General features: G+C 42.0%; 1 protein-coding gene across 6 annotated transcripts in view; it reads left to right on the top strand.

The window, feature by feature from the left end:
- The window catches only part of GRID1 (glutamate ionotropic receptor delta type subunit 1), a 713,795-nt gene that overhangs the window by 559,028 nt on the left and 134,289 nt on the right, over window positions 1–20,478 (top strand). For all 6 annotated transcript variants that reach the window (XM_028729284.2, XM_028729285.2, XM_028729283.2 and 3 more), the window contains exons 5-6: window positions 1,622–1,675; window positions 15,793–15,966. In XM_028729284.2, coding sequence (XP_028585117.2) covers window positions 1,622–1,675; window positions 15,793–15,966 — 228 coding nt within the window. The remainder of the gene's footprint in view (window positions 1–1,621; window positions 1,676–15,792; window positions 15,967–20,478) is intronic.

The raw sequence follows: 20,478 nt of genomic DNA, 5'->3' as shown, positions 1-20,478 counted from the left end.
ACTATCTGTCTTAAAAGCTGTGTTTCTTTTTTGGGAGGAAATGCTGCAGGCCATTAGTCCTGAATGAAGTCTAGAGCCTCGGGGAATTTTATGAGAAATGGACACACACACACACACACACCATAGGAATGACTGAGTCATTTTGTACATACTCTAAAACATTTCCATGAGGAAAAATCCATTTTTAAATCTCTTGAACCATATATTATACAGAATAGCACAGGATGAATAACTAAGCTTTGCTTCTGCAACAATAGCCACTGTTGTTCTGACATACTTAGACACCCTTAGGTAAAAAAAAAAAAAAATGACATGTTCATGTGGTGTGCTTTTCTTTTGAAAAGATAGTGCTGCCCAGACTCATGCAAAGTTACAGAATAGTAAAATCTGCAGGGAATGAACAGCTCTCTGGCTATGTCTTGTGCCACCATTAGCTGATAGGTTACCAGCTGAGAGATCAGATGATCTTTGAAACCTGTATCCAATTTTGTGCACCCTTTTGCTGGCTTCTACTGTTGCTGGTAGCAGATCTTTCACCACTGCAACACCGGTAGCAAAAAGGCTCCACGCTGACAGGCAAGAGGGCTTCCAAATATTTTTCCCCTCAAAACCTCAGATGTAAATGACTGCCTCCCCACCCTTTCATATTCTTCAGAAAGGAAGAATATGAAAAGGAAGGTGGATGTCACAAAAGAGAATAAGAGAAAACCAAGATAATGTAGACGAAGCAAGAACAGGGCAGGGCAGGATCATCACAATATTGGAGAGGGAGCATTCTTTGTCTGCAACCCATATTGCACCTCTTAACTTCCAGGAAATCTCGTTGATGGGTAAGCGTAGACTTTCTTATGGTGCTGATATTTCATTAGTAAAGCAATGCTTCTCACTTCAGTGTGCTTTACCGATGGCCAGTCATTAGTAATAATTGGGCAGGAGAATTTGCTCAACCAATATTTGGTTGATCACATTGGGATGGGGGGGACTGGGGTATATTTGGGCAAGCTTTCCTTCAGGGAAATTGGGACATGTCCTGGGGAAATCGGTGCAATTTGCACAACACACTGTGTGAAATCAATTACTAGTACTCCACCGCTGGATATATGAAATACTAACAAGTCAGCTTCTTTCTGAAGCCCTTTCCCCCTCTGGATCACACTGCTGTTTTGCATCCATCAATTTAGCCTGACACATCATGTACAGTTTCAGCCTTCTTTCTGAAGCCAGAAAAGACCTATTCATTGCATTGATCCCGTACTTGGTCAGTGTCCTAGTTAGATGAATAAAGGAAGCCCTAAGGAACACTGTCACAGGATTTATATACACCATAGAGAATTAAACCAGATCCTTCTGGATTTTCCTATACTGAATAAATGATCTTTGATGCTGCAGTGCTGTGTCCCTGTGAGCTGCCCAACTGGAGGTAGCCATCTAATTCACAATGAAGTATGGAGCTCTTTAGATGACTGCCAATTATATAACTATTGTATGAGAGCAAAAAGTGCCAGAAAATACCTATTGTAAGCTCTTTGTAGCACAAGGCATACATTAACTGGGGAATGTTTTCCAACTCCTTTATTTTATTTTCAGTTGTTTATTTCTTTCTTTTCTTTCCTTTCTCTAGGCAGTGGAAACCAACCTGGCTTCAAAGGATAGTCACTGGGTCTATGTTAATGAGGTAAGAGAATGAGGCTGCGTAAAAAGGCTCCTTTGCCTATTGTTTCTCTTTCTCCCATCCATTTCACTCTCATCTGCCCACTTGTCTTCCTTTTTTGTATTTAACGATAGACAATAATTGTGGGGAAGGGGGGTTGCAGAAAGTTGAAGGTGTTGTGATAGACCCATCACTTTCAGTGGTTTACATATCAGTTTCTTTGTCATAGCAGCCAACTCCTAAGGGCTGAGGTCCCTTCGGCCTCCACAATAAAATATTTGAGGGGGCTGCCCTCCAAAGTTGATAGGCATTGCTGCGTCTTGTGATCAGTTATGTGGGGTGGGGCATACCTCCCCCCCCAAAAAAAATCCCTTGCCCTCTGTCATCTCTTTTTTGCAGGGCTTTGAAGCAGGGAATGGGGCTTGTGCTATGGTTTAGGTTTGTGCTTCAAGACTCCCGACCATCCCCCCAAAATGAAGACACAGTGACACGGGATTTTAGTTTAAGTTATTGGGCAAAATTTAGGCCACAACTTTATTGAATACAGAATGTGAGTGGTATTGGCTTAGGCACTGGAATCATCCAAACTATATCAGACTCCCATCCGCATCACGGAGAATCTGATAAAAGGATTTTATCCCTCCCGCCAGAGGGAGCCCTGCTGATGCAAACCGACTCAAGCTCCCCCTGGTGCCCCCGTGGGGTCCTGGTATGGCCTACCACAGGGTTTCGGACAAGACCCAGGCCAACCCCTGATTCCTTTAATGGAATACCCTTGAGCTTGGAGGGGCAGGTGTTGGACGCACCTCCCCTCCCCACACATTGCTGATCCAATGCCTAACCACCAAACCTTACAAAGTTGTGATGATTGCTACGCAGTATGTGAAAAGCAAATGGCTCTGCCAATCTGCCAGTTGGAAAAATTCCTGCCAGGCCCCCATTGCAAAACAGGCAACCAACAACGTCCATAGCAAGGCCAACACACCAGATAAAGGGGGTGGGTGGGCGGGTAATCCGCTGCACGAAGGCAAAGAGGTCCAGCAAACATCGCACAGGGATTAAATAATGTTTTGCGGCCACCCCCCAAGCCAAGCCATTGGCTTTAGGACCAAGTGGCCATGAAACGACCAACCAGAGTGGAGCAGCAGCCCACACCAGGAGATGGGAGATGCCTGGGGGCCCAAGCGCAACGCGTAACCTCCTTGAAGAGGATCTGATTTGTTGGATGGGTGTGTTTCACAGTCCTTTAGCTTCCTGAGCTTTGCGTCTCAATTTTGGTGTTTGCAGATTGGCTCATCAGCTTCACGAGGTTCCTTGGTCCCAAGGCTTGGAAGCTACCCCGAGCTTGGCCCTGCAAGTTAGCATAGACGTTGTGCAGTTTTATAGATCTTTGCAAAGAATAATAAAAAACCAGACATCCATCCTCGGGGGGTTTCCTGCTCATCTCCCCCACAAGCAACATTTATTGTGTCCATTAATCAGAGGGAAACAATGCCAGATTAAACCCTGTGGAGGCTCCTTGGCAGTCAAAATCTCGGGGGGCCCTTGCAAATTATCTCTTAATATGTTTTTGTAATTCTCTATCAAATCAATATTATTTTGATCCATTGTTGTGGGGCCCCTGAAAGGCATGGAGCCCATAGGCTGTTGCCTACTCTGCCTATTTGGTAATCTGGCAGTGGGTGGGAAACAGATGTGATTCACATACTTCTTATCCCTCCCCCTGCTTGTCAAGTGTACCATTTTTGGACAAAAGAATCAAAACTTGTAAACATCCAGCTTTACTGCAGACACCATTGGTGATGGAGACTCTCTCACACTAACTTCTGTTGGTGGGGTGGGAGAATAGGGCAGGGAGATTGTCTCTCTCCAGCCTGAATAATACCAGAATGCAAATTGTATGGCTCCATTTCCAGACTTCTTCTTTGCTGGCATAAACAGCATGATAAAGATCAAAACAAAGTCCCGAGTGTGCCCGGGAAATGGCAAGGCTTGTCATCCTGTTCTTTCTCATGCTGACCTACTCCACTAGCTGTGCTTGTAGGGAAGAAAGAATTATTCCACATAAACCTCAGAAATGCAGATATATAGCTCTTGGTGGTCTGTAAACTTGCAGTCTGTTACCATGGACAACCGAGAAAGCACTGAGCTTACATGTAAGGCTGCTGCTCTCCAGTTTGCAGTGTCTGAATGTTACAAAAGATTAGCTCTCTGAGCTTGATGGATTAACATCTTTTCTGTAGAACTGAACTGATTCTATCACTGTTATCCAGTTCTGCATTGAAGCAATGCACGCGTTTGGTTTGTATGCCCCCCCCCCCAATTCCACTTAAAGGATAATCGAGCTTTATTTATGTTGGGTATATCAATACTGGGGGCGGGGGGAGAATGTCCCTAAGCTGTATTTTATAGAGGCCCATATTGAAAGTCTGCGCACTGAGAAAGGACTCATAATATAAGCATGGCAGTGGGGGTTAGGGAGAGAAAATTTCCTATGTGATCATTTATAAATTTCTGGCCACTTAGTGGAAGCTGCATTATTAGAAACATTTGTATATCTTAATAAATGTATGTTGTTTATGTGCTTAAGGCTGGTAAAATATTTAAATAAAGAGAGCTGTGTTATCTGTTGTTTTGTGCTAATGCATTATATAGGGGACATCAAGTTTAAGTACAGACTTCTTTGTTCACGTTTCATACCGTCCTTTGCCTCTCACTAATCATGCGGAGGAAGGCAGCCATATATGTTAACAGGAACTATAAATTGCTTTTGTCTGGTTAGCGGTAATGCATGGAAATTAAAAGGGGTAGTGGGTATAAAATTGCTACCTCCAAAAAGCCATTATGAATCTTCTCCAGTCCCTGTGATGTTTATGGAACTCGTTCTTTTTTGCTGTAATAGCTTCGTAAAAAAAATCACCACGAGAAACGCACAGAGGAAATCAGTGTTTATATTCACATAAATACAATGCACTGTCTACTCTGTACAGCGTTTATAGGAGAATGTTGTTGTTGCTGTTGTTGTTGAGGTGCTGAAATTCACTACCCCCAATTAAAACTGTGTAATATGATGCATAATTTTCCACCTCTCTTCTGCCAAAATAAGACTCCCGTGGGCTTACAAATATGTACATCATTTATTAAATGCCACAAAATATGGACCCCCTTCCTCTGACAGAGTACAGATAGGAGAAGCACTTGCAGGATGCAGATCTAAAGGTATCAATCAGAAAGTTCACGAGACAAGAACAAATTAGAATCCCTACATAGTGTGATAAAATCCTGGGGACAGGGTTATGATGGGTTACAAAGTGCAAATAGGTACATAAATATAATCCAGCGAAGAACTATCAATGTGCAAGCTTATATAGACTCTATAAAATTCAATTGAGTTAAAACAGGCAACTATACATTCTCTCAAATGTCTAGAATCTGAGAGTTTGAACAGAGTAAATATGTACTCAGAGAAACAGAGAAGCACTTGGTATGCTGTCTAGCTACAGAGGGCTGGTGGGTGGCTGGCTGGCTTATCAATTTGGACCTTCTGTATGGATTGGAAGGAATTAACCCGTGTAAAGCCTTCTGTCCTACTTCCATAAAAGGACTTGCTCTCTGGAGTTTGATTCAAATTTGAGATACTCAGGCATGCATTTTTGCAGCATGTAAAGTATATGCACTGTTAATGGAGCATGTCTTTTTCGGTCCATAGCTGACTGTTTTCTTCTGCCATTGTAAATCATGCTATGGGATGTGGTGGCCATTGCCTAGGATCTAGGGCCCAGATTGAAGCATAAATCCACCCGTACCAAGTAAAGGAATACAAACATTAGGTTGAAAGATACATGGCTTTTTGCTAGTCTGTTAGTGTCCCTCATAATTCCTCAAATGTTTTGTCTGAAAGGAATCTTTCCATTTGGTTCAAACAGCAATACAGTCGTACCTTGCTTCTTGAACAGAATGCGCTCTTGGAACCATTCAAAAACCAAGGCGCAGCTTCTGATTGGAAGCCACACCGGACTTTCGGCTTCCGGAAATAGTTCAGAAACCGGAATACTCACTTCCGGGTTTTGATCATTCAGGAGCCAATTTGTTCAGGAGCCAAGGCATTTGAGATCCAAGGTTCAACTGTAATTCAGTGGGAATAGAAGTTATATTCCGATTTTTATTTTAAAAAGGAACAAGCCACTCTCAACTTGTGTTATGCCTGGATTATCTGCATTTCAGAAGGGATGATCAGGATGCAAGTCACAGAGCTGCAGGGTTAATATTTATCAGAATGTACAAGAAAATTAAAGGAGAGGAAGGACAAATGAAAGGATATGTGATCTGCTTAGCATAAAAGGCTTTAAGAACAAGGAAGAATGTGGAGGGAAGCAAGCATCTCTTTGACAGCTGTGGGCTGTAAGCAGTTTGACCACTCAGAAATGTGACAGCACAAGTCCCTGCAGGATCAAGACCAGCATCATTCAAATTCCAGGAGAGATCCCACAGGAGGACCTAGACAGGATCAAGAAATCCGGTCCAAGCTGACAAACTATAAGGAATGCAATCCAAATAACAAAGCTGATTCCAGGCCAGAATCAGATACACGGAGCTTACTTGAAGCAGGCACAAACAGGAATGTCGAAGAGGCAGATAGTCAGGGCAGATATATCACAATATTGAAAACCAGATACCACCCAGCCCGTGTGTGTGTGTGTGTGTGTGTGTGTGAGAGAGAGAGAGAGAGAGAGAGAGAGAGAGAGAGAGAGCTCTTAACATTCGTGTCACAGCCTGGTACTTGATCTTTGTGTTTTATTAAGCAAAAGAAAAACCTTAAACGTGGTGGCGAGATTTGCAGCGACATATTTTATCCACGTACTGTACGTTAGTTTTGCATGTGTGAGTAAACCGAGTACAAATATGACACGGACATTTTCCCATGATTAATTCATGGCACAGCCCTCTCGAGTTAATAAAAATGTAAAAGTAGCCCTCAGAGCAATTTCAGTTGTGCATCCTTGCCCTGTGATTTTATATAGGGGGCCCACGCTTCAAGATGACCTGTTTATTCTACTATGCTCTGGTATTAACTATCCTGGGCAAATTCTCCCTGATGCCTAGGGCAAGGGAGAAGCTTTAGGAAATGGAGTTGGACTCAGACTACCTGTGGCAGTGCTCTACCGATTGGCGAGTGGGGAGAGAGGCCATTTTTGCCCATTCTCACTCATTTTAGCCCTCTGTGCCATTCAAATACTGCTCCAGTTGATCAGGGGACCCTCCAGAATACATGGGAGGTGGCGCTGGGGACTGCTGGATTCACTATCTGCGAATGGAACGAGCCCTTCCATTGATGGAAAGGCAACTCTGGATCCATCCCAGGGTGTGTGAACTCCCATTTTAGATTCGTAGAGAAGAAATGTAAAAACTGGAAGGACTTGCACTTCCTGTTGTTTCTTAGATTTCCCATAAGTGCTCTAAGTGAGCTACGCATCAAGCCCTGGCCTGTAATTAGCTAATTCTGGAAGTCAACTTCCTCCTTGCTGTATCTCCCTGTCGATGCAACTTCCATTAGCTGCAGTCAGTGTTTCCAGACATAAATTGGTTATAATGAAATTTTCTCCCCTTTGTTTTGATGGGAAGATAAAGTGCAGCCCCATTGCTGTCACCTGAATTGCCACAAAACAGATTTAATTACAAGTTGCTAAACTAAGTTGGAGAGCTGAAGGTTAGAGTTGCTACTTGACTTTGAGGCTTTCATTTGTGGCTATTCACGTTAATGACTTTCAGTCAATTCAGATTAACACACATCCAATAAGTTTCAAAGGGTAGCGCTTATTACCTCACCACAAGCTATCATTACCATTCTTTTGTTTCTTTTATCTGTCAAACACATTGCCAGAGGAAAGAATGTCATGCTTTATTCATGTTGTAAATTCTCCGTATGAGATCCCAGAAATATTTGAGGATGTTTGTTCTTTTCCTGCTACTGTGAGATTAGATCAGAGTTTCTATAGTACGGTAGTGATAGGAAAACACTTACTCTGGTACTTCACATTGGCTTACTGTGCAGAAACATCCAAGAGCGTCTTCTCAGCATATCTCGGTAAAATTAAGTTGAACAAAAAAAGGTGTGCAACAAGATGTTCTTTTGAAATGAACACATGTGAGAAACAGTCCCAATGGACTGCAAGCGGATAAAACACTCATTTTTAAAAACTCAAGTTTACTTTCCAAGACCACCTGCCGCCTACAGATCTGTCTGTTGTAAATGTTAATTCGCAGTTGATCAGGTGTAAACACTGATTTCCTTGTAATTAGGCGGATTTTTAAAAATCTTAAATTATTTTACAATAAAAATGGAGAGTGGTATACATTTCTTCACCTGCTTTTCCTCCTGGATCTGTACCTGTCTCACCCACCTCTGCTACACAGCCCTGAAGGGGCGTCTGCCAAGGAACATAGCTCCCAGGTCAAAAAAAGGTTCTCACCCTTGCCCACAATTAATATAGACATTTCCACTGTGGGTGTCATGAGTATTCTTATCCCAAGTTATGCTGCCATGTGATGTGACTATTGGCAAAACCTATTTCATAGAATCATAGAATCATAGAATTGGAATAGACCACAAGGGCCATCGAGTCCAACCCCCTGCCAAGCAGGAAACACCATCAGAGCACTCCTGACATATGGTTGTCAAGTCTCTGCTTAAAGACCTCCAAAGAAGGAGACTCCACCACACTCCTTGGCAGCAAATTCCACTGTCGAACAGCTCTTACTGTCAGGAAGTTCTTCTAATGTTTAGGTGGAATCTTCTTTCTTGTAGTTGGATCCATTGCTCCATATTCGCTTCTCTGGAGCAGCAGAAAACAACCTTTCTCCCTCCTCTATATGACATCCTTTTATATATTTGAACATGGCTATCATATCACCCCTTAACCTCCTCTTCTCCAGGCTAAACATGCCCAGCTCCCTTAGCCGTTCCTCATAAGGCATCGTTTCCAGGCCTTTGACCATTTTGGTTGCCCTCCTCTGGACATGTTCCAGTTTGTCAGTGTCCTTCTTGAACTGTGGTGCCCAGAACTGGACACAGTACTCCAGGTGAGGTCTGACCAGAGCAGAATACAGTGGCACTATTACTTCCCTTGATCTAGATGCTATACTCCTATTGATGCAGCCCATAATTGCATTGGCTTTTTTAGCTGCCGCGTCACACTGTTGGCTCATGTCAAGTTTGTGGTCAACCAAGACTCCTAGATCCTTTTCACATGTACTGCTCTCAAGCCAGGTGTCACCCATCTTGTATTTGTGCCTCTCATTTTTTTTGCCCAAGTGCAATACTTTACATTTCTCCCTGTTAAAGTTCATCTTGTTTGTTTTGGGCCAGTTCTCTAATCTGTCAAGGTCGTTTTGAAGTGTGATCCTGTCCTCTGGGGTGTTAGCCACCCCTCCCAGTTTGGTGTCATCTGCAAATTTGATCAGGATGCCCTTGAGTCCATCATCCAAGTCGTTGATAAAGATGTTGAATAAGACCGGGCCCAAGACAGAACCCTGTGGCACCCCACTAGTCACTCTTCTCCAGGATGAAGAGGAACCATTGATGAGCACCCTTTGGGTTCGGTCAGTCAGCCAGTTACAAATCCACTGAGTGGTAGCATAGTCAAGACCGCATTTTACCAGCTTCTTTACAAGAATATCATGGGGCACCTTGTCGATTTGGAGTTTTGCAACCTTCTGACTAGTTGCAGGACCTTAGCCAGACCTAGCAGAGTACACGCAGAATCCACGGAAGCAATTGGCAACTTGGCTGCAGACAGGATAGACGAAGCAGGAACCAGGAACTTGTAGTTAGGTGTTTATTATATACAGTGGACTATTTACAGGAACAGAACACGGATCTTTTGGTAGCTCTCTCTGACACAACTCACAACCTCCTACACTCACACAGAACTCTGAACTCACTAACCTCTGAACTAACACATTCCAGTTAGTAGGCTACTAATTATCACTCCCTTGAGAGAGCTTGACCAATCAGGGAGCGGTCTCCATGTCTCTGTTATCACCAGGCAGACGTACTCCTTCAGATTGCCTTCTAGCTGTCTGCCAAACCTTAATTGACTCTGTGTGAGTAGCTGCACGTACAAAGGTTCCCAACAATGACACTAGGCCACCACCATGTACATTGAGGTACATGTATCAGAACCAATTTGTAATGTGTGGATTGACACTGAAGCCTCTTTGTCTTTAAGCCTGGGACCATGCACAAACTTCCCCAGAAATACTAAACTCAGTAGAATTTGCTTTCAAGTAAATGTGTCTAGGATGTGGCTGCATGATTATTTTAGTCCATTCCTGGTCTGTTTAATTTTCTTTCCCTCCAACTTCCAATGGATCCTTGATTTAATGTCCTCTACCATCTCTGCCCAATTCTGCAGAGCACCTGCTCTTCTACTTTTGACTGTCAGAGGTCATGCTACCCATTCAGTGCATGATGGATGATTATTTACTTTGCTGTCTCTGCCGTAGTCTAGACTTCCTTACTTTCCATTTTCACCTCATGGCCTCATTCATTGTTTGTGCTGGTGGCTTTATTTCTCACTTGTCTGATGTCATTCTTGGCTAATAAATCTATTGGTAGCTATGTTCTTCCTCCAAAACTCAAGTGATTTAGATTATTTGCATCTGGGATGTATCTTATGTAAATCTTCAGCTGTTACTGCTTCTCTCTATAAATAATCCGTTACTTAAAGTTAGTTCTCATTGAAATAAATGAGACTTAGGTCATGTCTAACTTGTCCCAGTGGTTTCAAGTAAGTTAAACTTAGTTTGGATACAGTCCATAGTTAATATTGATGGAAGCAGAGTAGGAAGAGCATTGATAACTAAGATGGTGCTGTCTTGATAATGAGGTACAGAACTTAAAATATTATAATCAACATTGTTTACTGAATACAGTGGTACCTCAGGTTACATACACTTCAGGTTACATACGCTTCAGGTTACAGACTCTGCTAACCCAGAAATAGTGCCTCGGGTGAAGAACTTTGCTTCAGGATGAGAACAGAAATGAATTAAGTACTTAACCCTCTGGAATGAATTAAGTACTTAACCCGAGGTACCACTGTATAATATTTGGGATATTTTTTGGCAGAAGAAAGCTTCAGTCCACTTTTTGTTTCCAATGGTGGCTGGGTATGAAAATGTTCCTCATACCCTATATCAGTCTTCAGGTACTGTACTTTCTTCTGCACGCTTAACACATTTTCAGTTTTCTGAGTGGAGTGGGAATAGCTTAACCATTTTTTTTCTACAGAGAGTAAGTGTCAGGGACTCGCAGGTCTCTGGAGCAGGTGGAAGAGGTAGCAGGGCCAGAGGCTGATGCAGAGAAAGAGAGTAGCGATTTATGGGGTTTTGTGCCTCCCATAAGACAGGAGCCCTAGCTGGAGGATGAGGAGGGGTCTGAGTAGTTGGAGACGGTGGAGGAAGGACAGGCAATGCCTGAAGGGAGAGGGCTGGCAAAACCCACTCTGTTACCCTTCCCCACTGCTCCCTAGGATCTGGCGGAAGGGGGGGGGGTTTAAAGAGCCAGGCAGACCAACAACTTCAATCTAGGAGAAATCACATGTTGCTTGTACTTGTGCCATCAGACTAGAGCACTTAAGTTGGCATGTTGGCATGGCCCCCTGTTGCTCCAACAGTCTGGCCCGGGGCACAAGCCTGGGGAGGGGTGGCAGCTGCCTAGCCATTGTAAGTTCATACTTTGGCAATAAAGAATTAAACTACTGGCTGTTTGTACTCCTTGGGCTGGATATGTTCAAGACAGTAAGAGGCAACAATTAATATCATTTCCTAATAATCTTGGAGAACAGATGTACCATTTTTTAGCTTCCTGAGCCCTGTGGAAGTATTTCAGGGCCAACACAAAGCAGTTTTTTTTCTGAGCAGTTAGAGGATACAGTAAGAGTAGGATGCTGTGGAAGCCACAGGTGGGCCCAGTGAAGGAGGGATTCCAGCAAATGACACAGTGGCAACAGGATCATTCCTCCTCCCCCTGGATCCAGCCCCTCCCATGGATCCGGGTGGGGTGGGGTGGGATGGGACTGAATAAGCAGATGGCGGCTCATAGTAATGGTCTCGCTGAGGTTGCGTAACATCATGCTTGTGTTTGAGCAGGCCAAGCAAAATGCCCAGACCTAGCCACAGTACCAGGAACTCCAGCTGGCACTGTCAATTTGTTTGTTCCCTCCCATGCAAATTGCTGGTGCTACTGCTTTGTTTCCTCCATGAGTCATTGAGTGGGGCCCCATGCTTGTTTATCCTAAAGAAGAATGTTTAGGGGTACTCTCATTTTCCTACTTATATTGAAGTACTGCCCCTCAATGAGGCCAAACTTAGATTTTTTGTAAAAAAAAAATTAATCATTTTTTTCAATACAAATAACAACCACAAAAGACACATACAACAAAAACCATAATAACACAATTTGACAATTCAGATTTGAATACACTGATATACCTATGACAACACCTTTTAAACAATATTTTCCCACCTCTCTCTCCTCCCCCTACTTCCCACCACTATCCGCCTATCCCTTAAATATTCCTTCCAGATTTCTTCATATTTATCCATTCTTTATTTGCGTCGACATGCAATTCATTTGTATGTAGCTAATCTGTCCATATTATCAATCCATGTGCTCAATGGAATCTTTTTGCGGCTCTTCCAATTCATCAAAACACGTTTTTTTGCTTCTAATATAGCATGGTACATCCATTATTTGTAATCTCCCAGGCCAAATTTAGATTCACAAAATGTTTAGGGGTATGCGTACCCCTGCGTCCTCCCAGAAAAAAAGCCCTGTTTGTTTGCATACCTAGAACTGCACCAACCATGACTCCACATTGCTGCTCTTCTATAAACCAAAATATGCAAGTAAGGGAAATCCATTTCACGTTTTTAAGGCACCAGCCCTGCTGTAAATACTGCATATAAGTCTACAGATTTTTCATCAACCTCATGATCCTCATGCCTATTAAAGTTTAATCTTCAGATTTTTCTCAGGGACATTTTTTTTCATGGAACTCTTTTTGGTTTGGTAAATTATTAATGTCATTAAAATTTATAATTTTCCTTCATTACCTCTAGGAAAATAGGAGTTTTTAATGTGAAACATAATTGTCTCATTTTGCAATTTGTGTTATGATAACTGAAGGCAGCTAAAGCCGATTTAAATATTTCCCCTGAGCAAAATAGCTAGGTATTGCAAACACAATAATTGATGTTCTTTGTCTGCAAATAAATAAATACACAAATGGATTGAGTACTGGGAGCCTGAGATGCTTTAAAATAATCTTTGGGTTTAACTTCCTGAATGTTCAGGAAGATTAAATATTCAGTATGGAGTTTTGGGGGCTGAAATGGTGGTGGTGGTAGAACGTTTTCCCCCAGAGGCCTCCAGAGAGCATTAGCTGCCTGTGGGATGCTGCCTCTTACAGAAGCTAACAAGCAAAGCAAGAAGTAGCTTCCACTGACATAGGTGCTGCCCCTTCCATTCCCAGACCATAGGTTATTGCACTAAGATCACTACATCTCATCTATGCCTTAGAAGGGGAATGTGGGGTTAACAGAAGTTCTTATAGAGTTAGCAAAGTTAATGGACAAACTGCGAGAAAAGGACATTAGGGACTTTGAAAAAAGAATGGGAACCTTTTACAGTGTATTTGCAGAAACAAAAAAAAAATAGACTTGTTGGCAGGATTTAAATAAACATTTACAACTTTATTTACACAAAACAAGAAATATCACATAGTATTATATACGAACAGCAGAATGTATCATTTGATGCAATAAACCAGAAATGGAAGCTGAGGGAAGTCAACAGGGAGGGGGGAATTGAAAAATGAATGTTTAGTATTGATAGTGGAAATTTGTTTTGAAAATGTAAAATCAATTAAAAAAATTGACAACAACAACAAAAAACAGAAGTTCTTATAGACTGCATTCTGTCTCCCCCATCTAGCATATTTTTAGATGTGTGAGCTACTAAATGTGTTGGTTCTGTCTGCCTGCCTCAATCTCTTCCCCACACCCCTGAGTTTTAAGAACACTGAAGCTCAAACACTTCCCATTGTTAATACAGGCAACCCCCATTTTCGTGTGTGCAATATATGTGCAATCATGCCGAATCCTGAAAGTGACCAGAAAACGTCACAAGAGGGGTAGGGGTAGGGGTAGGGGGTGAAACGGGGTGTTTGCAGGCTTTTCCAGTGGTGTCTCAAATATACACAATTTCACTTAAATGTGTGGTGCCTTGGAATGTAACCCCCGCATAAACTGGAAGTTGCCTGTAACATGGAAATAGTTTCTTACTTATGCAGCCTCCCCTCCCCCCCAGCAACTATTTAAATAAATACTCTATATGGGAAATTGGTAGCTTTCGAATCATCGTGTGTTTTCGGTCGTAAGTTGTGAGAATTATGTCAGCTTCTCATAATACGTTTGCCACCGAGGTGTTTCCCCTGGCCCCAAGAGTAAGCAAATAATGAGACTATTAAGTACAGCTATGCTTGATCAGACCAAAAAGCAATGCTTTGCATGTACCGTTGGGTTTGATATAGCTTGTGTTCATCGGTATGATCTTGATTGGATGTAATTGACTTTAAAAGAAGAAGGGCTGATGCAAGAGAGACACTTTCTTGCCTGAAACCCCAGGAAAAAATCTTGAGTAATGTTATTCTGGGCACCAAGAATCTCGCTCCCTACACAGATTAAGTTGCATAAAGTAAGCGACACTGTTGTGCCACAAGCACAAGTGGAGGGCAGGACAAAACAAGGTGACTCATGTCAAATGTGTTTTCCTATCCCTTCCGAAATAGCCAATTTAATCAGATGGAATATTCTCAGAAAGCATGGATGCTCTGACAATATCCTATGGCACCTGTCATTTAGAAAGTGGGGGGGGGGAATCTTCCTGGATTTATTTTCTTTAGTTCCAAGAAAAAGCCATAAGTGCTTTTAAATGAGCCATTATTTAGCTAGTAACCTTTGGATTAATACCTTGGTCTGAAATCTGTCCTCCATCATCATCATATTATGGCGCAGGATAGAAAACAATACAAAGAATAGGTTCAGATTATACTTATCGCGCAAATTTGATAAGCTGTGCTTATTTACTAGTACATTAATACATGACGTAAGAATGCCATTTAGTGAGCATCCTGATTATTCCCCAGGAACATCTATATTTCTGGCCACTTGATAGGCTCTGTGTAACGAGTGGTGGTTTTTATGGTTGATTTAATTGTCTTATATTTTAGGGCATGCATGCCATAAGTGCAAGCTCCTTTGATTAAAAAGTGCCTGTTTATTCTGTTGATACATTTGCTATAGCTATTATGAGAAAATATACAGCAATCCAACAAATGTTTTAAATTGAAGTTTCAATTTGTGACAAATGGTGGGATTATATTGTACGTTGCTTTAGGATGCCCCATGGGAAGTGATTCATAAATGAAATTAACAGCCACCACAACAAAACAACCACAACTGTCTTCACATGATAAGTCTGAATGAAGAAGAAAAATGCCGTAGAAGCATAAATTTCCTCCATTTTAATTATTCTACCTATTTCCTTATTACACTTAGACTTCACTATTCCCTTGTGAAGCCTGAGAAAAATATTTGAAGCTATTAATAAGTAGTTCCTCATCCAGACACTGACCAAATTTATCCACACCTGTTCACCCTGCCACTTTCCCGGGGGGAAATTGATGGTTTAGAGCTGAAATTGATGGCTTAACACAATTGGGTTTTCTGCAGATTGTAGTTTGTTCCGATTTAGCACTAAAGAGCAGCCTTCCCAGGGAAACACAGTGGGGCAAAGGCAAAGCCACTCAGACCCATGCCTAGAAAGGATGGGGCAAGCAAAAAGTTGCTTGGAGCCATGCTTTCTAGGCACAGAATGTCCTGTGTGGATGAGGGCAGAGATTGGCTAAGTTTTCACTAGGTAAGAGCACCGAGTTCTCTCCATCTCAGTTATTTTCTGTTTTTTTAAAAATGTCCTCAGAAATATATAGGTGCTGGACTTCAATAACTAAAATATTCATTCAAAGTACAATTTATCATGGAAGTAGATTCTAATGAATTTGTTTCTTTCCTCACAGGAAATCAGTGACAATGAAATTTTGGAACTGGTGCACAGTGCTCTTGGGAGGATGACCGTCATACGGCAGATCTTCCCTCTGTCAAGAGAGAATAATCAACGATGCATGAGGAACAACCACCGGATATCTTCGCTCCTCTGTGACCCACAAGAAGGCTATCTTCAAATGCTTCAGGTCAGTAGCATATCTGTTGAGTAAGAGGGCCCATCCCTTCTCTTTCCCCTGGGAGGAGGTTGTGACCTGTGACTTTACTAGGAAAGTTTCACAGGAGTAATAGAACAGGAGAAATGCAAATGGAAGGACTTAGGTCTCAGTGTGTTCCACATACAGGATGTAAATGGCTGTTGGCCAACCCAATTATCTCCTTCCCCTAGTTTCCAAATGCTTTAGATCTAATTTTATTGGCAGCCCATTGCACTGACTCCTGTCAAATCCTCTTGGGATGCTATTTTATGTAAAAAGTATGTTATGTTCTATTGCCATGTATTAAGCAATTTCATGTATTGACTAGGGAAGTTGAACATGGAAATTTTGACAAGAGCTCTGCTGAAATGACTTAGGTACCTGGTTTTTGCATTCCTTGGCATGTGTTGAAATTTGCAATTTTTGACGCTTGAGGATATTCTTGTGTGGTTTGGTTGTGTGAATATAGATAAGCGCCACAACCCTAGAAAGAGCTAAGCACTCCTAAGCTCATTCAGAATTTCTGACCCAATATCCTTTTAAAATCAAATAAGACTAAACAAACTGTCATAGCCAGGAATGTGAGAATTATATTCAAAATGTCCTCACAGGTACATTGGATTCATGTTTATACATTATCCCATACATAGAAGCAAGCAGGAAGCTCAAATTGTGGGGAAAGGAAAGAGAATAGGACTTTTCGTTGATTGTAAGGAAGTCATAGGAAGATGCTACATCAATAGTCCACTAGACTCAGGAAAATGTCAGGTACTAGGCCACCAAGTCAATTGCAGTCTTTTTGAAAAGGAAAAATGAACATGGCATTCTTCATTGGACTTGCTTAAAAAGATCTAGTTCCAAGAGATAATTACATGCTGGAAAGATGATTTTCCCAAGGCCACCCTCCTTGATTCACCTCACTTTAGTTGGAGGGGACATCCAGAACAGGGCCTCTGAAGAGGATGTTAAGCTTTGGGTATGTGCACATCTGATGTAGTGATGTCTGTCGACTTGAACAGCTTTAATAGCTATGAGTGGCTAGTGGTCATGCTGCCTCCAAGATCAGAGGCAATTTGCTTCCAAGAGCTAGTAGCTGAGGAACACTAATGCGAGAGTATTGTGGTACCTCAAGTTAAGAATTTAATTTATTCTGGAGGTCCGTTCTTAACCTGAAACTGTTCTTAACCTGAGGTACCACTTTAGCTAATGGGGCCTCCTGCTGCCGCCACACGATTTCTGTTTTCATCCTGAAGCAAAGTTCTTAACCCGAGGTACTATTTCTGGGTTAGCGGAGTCTGTAACCTGAAGCATCCATAACCTGAAGCGTCTGTAACCCAAGGTACCACTGTACTATTGTCCCAATCTCCTGTTGGTGGGCTTCCTATACACACCAGGTTGACCGCCATGGATTCTGGGCTAGAAAAGCTTTTTGGTGTGACCCAGTGGGGCTCTTAAGTTACTTCCCCACCCCACCTCATTGCTGGAGCCAAAGCACCTCCTCTTGGGCCATTGGAGATTCTGCACCAGCTCAGTCTTCCTGTTCCCAGTTGCAACTGAAGCAGTAGAACAGGAGTGATGATTATATTAACTGCTCCCCCCGCCAGACCTCAGATGTTGCTTAGAATGTTAATGGTAAAACATTTACTGCTTTCTCTGCCAGATTGGAAAGAGTGTTTCGGTGTTGTTGTTTCCTTTTGAAATGTCCAGTAGTCATCAAATCAGGTCAATATGTAGTAATAAATAATACCTGGCCCCCTTTCTTATTAGCTGTTGCTGGCTCTGTTTTGCTATAGTAAGCAAGCAGATTTCTGCCATCTTCTTAGGGTAGTATTTATTAGGGCAAATAAATGCAACTACTTAGAATATAAGCCAATAAAGAAAAAATGTTTAGGTCACAGCATATTAACTTTAATCTGATAGAATTAGCTAAAATTCTGCCGGAGCTACTTGGTTCTGAATGTCCTCGTGAACAGCACCCAAAGGTTTTCTTTATTGGTGACAAACCTTGTAAAGCTCTGTCTGACAAGCCTAGTAAAACTGTCCATAAAACTCAGACAGTGGAGCACATCGCTCCTAAATTGTGTGTGCCTTGACTGTGCAGTGCCTACCTTATTCCATCAGATCTCTTGCCAGCATTGTCTTCTGGCCCTCATTTGGAGCCATGAAGCCAAATGTTTAAATAAATTTAGGTTTTGTTTGTTCCAAATCTCTCAAGTGGGAGGATTTTGATGGAAGGTCTTGACGGTAAATGTATGGGATGGCAGAGAATGAGTTTGGGAGGCATGTTACTACTTTCTGAATCGTGGTAGAAGCCCTGCTTCATCACACACAGAGACCCTGCCATGGCAACCTGCCACACACTGGTTTATGTTTGAGTGGCACTTTTCTATGAGTTGCAGATGTTTCTGGGATGCACTCTCACTTTGATCATTTTACCCTATGGATCTTCTTTACGCTACACATTTCTGCCCTGCTGACCTTCTCACCCCTGTTAGACTTTAGGCCTCGGGATCCCAGATTGGCTTTGGTTTACAGATATTTGATCTGGCTAGAACAATGTGTGTCAGACAGCAGCAGCATGCATTGGTTTAAATGCCTAAAGAGAACCTACAAGTATATGCACATGGGTTCTCTTCTGACATTTAAGCAAGTGCACACGAGTTAGGTGAAGAGTCTTCTGTCAAGACAAAGCTTGCCTTTATGTGGATTTATTCCACCCTGATTCAAAATCTGTCAAGGTCTTTCAGTGGGGCAGGGGCACACCTCAGGGTAGACAATTACATTTCCACACTGTATTAATTTATTAACATACATCTAACCCAAGCTATATCATTATTTTTTTTAAAAAAAGTGGGGGGTTTTGGGGGGGAGCTATTGGGTTGTTGTTTTTATTTTGATTATGTATTTTGTGGTTTTATATTTTGATTTTATTCTGTGAACAGCTCTGAGACCTCCAGTTATAGGGCAGTCTATAAATTCAATAAATAAATATCAGTTGATCTCAGGGCAAGATACCGCAATCAAACAAAAAAACATGAAGCGTAACCAATAATAGTCATGTTCAGCATAAAATCTTAAATGCTGAGTGCCAGCAAACATTACAAGCAAGTCATATTCTAAGCTATTCTCACCACAGGCCAAATGCCTGAGTAAAAAGCCAGGTTTTAATTTGGTGTGGAGGACAGCCCTCTCCCATCTCACCAGATCTTAACTTTAAGGCAGGAATATGTAGTGAGAGGTGCTCTCTCAAGTATCATGGTCCCAATCCATTCAGGGTTCTAAACATTATGACAAACATTGTGAAAGTGGGGAGGAAGCATATTGGCAGCCAGTTCAATTCCTTTCGGATTGGTGTTGAACTGCAAACTCACTTCCACCTTTTGCACTAACTGCAAGTTGCATGTCATTGTCAAGGGCAGCCCCAAGCAGAGTGCATTGCAGTAGTCTAACTAGGAGCTTATATGGAGCATGGACTGCTGTGGCCAGGCTCTCTTTCTCCAGGAACAGTTGTAGCTGGTGGGCCAGCAAAAAGCACCATGAACCACTGAAACTACTTGAACTCTGAGTGACGACTCTAGGAGCACTCAGACTGTGTGCCTGTTCCTCTAGGGGGAGGCAACTAGCTAAGTCTAGAGCAAGTCTGTTACTCAATTCCTGAATATGCACTGCATGCTAGGAAAATGGTTGTCCCATTCTTCACTCTATTGAATAACATATATGAGCTATTAAACACTAACCAACACTTTCTGGCTGAGGGCCATCAACTGTTTATCCTGAACCTGGGAGTCAATTGCAGCATCTCTTGCACACTTGAACTGGAAATACGTGTCACGTTAACATTGCTTCCCACAATGGAGACTAATCTCTTCTTAATGGGACAATTGACCTATAAGTTCAGACGTCTTGCCATCATTGGAAGTCACCAGTGATGTGACCTGGAGGCAAGAAGAAGCACACAGTGTTGCACTGCTAGAATGCGAGTAAGTTGTCCTAGACAGAATAAGGGTAATATGCTGTTGTGAGCACAGATTTTCAAAATGACTCCTGCTCTATTATTAGTTGTGCTGTGTGATGCAGATCATCCATTACCCCTGAAATAATATATTTACCAGCTAAGGTGTAGGGTTTCTGTTATTACTGAAAAATAATTTCACAGCTCTGTGCTTCTGGGTTTTTTTAAAAAAATGTTATTTCTATTCACATTTTGTGTGTGCTTGCAGGACCTGATTTACCTAAACTCAGTTTGTTCTTCTGTGTTTTTTTATTTAAAATATGGGATGAAAGGATATGAGGCAGCTGACGTTACTCCGTCTAAGCCCAAAATATATAAAAAGCATGTATAGTACCCTGGGGGATTGAAGCAGTTAAACACACATGCTATGAGCTGAGTTACAAGGTCTTAGTTCAAACATAATCTTAGCCATGAAGTCATAGACATCTGATTTGTCACTTTGGGAACAGGTTGCTGGACTAAATGGGCTGGCTCTTTTAATGTTCATTGAG

Source organism: Podarcis muralis, chromosome 6, assembly GCF_964188315.1.
Source record: "Podarcis muralis chromosome 6, rPodMur119.hap1.1, whole genome shotgun sequence".
NCBI classification, from domain to species: domain Eukaryota; kingdom Metazoa; phylum Chordata; class Lepidosauria; order Squamata; family Lacertidae; genus Podarcis; species Podarcis muralis.
Note: the sequence above shows the minus strand (reverse complement) of the source record. Positions and strands in the feature narration are given on the sequence as shown.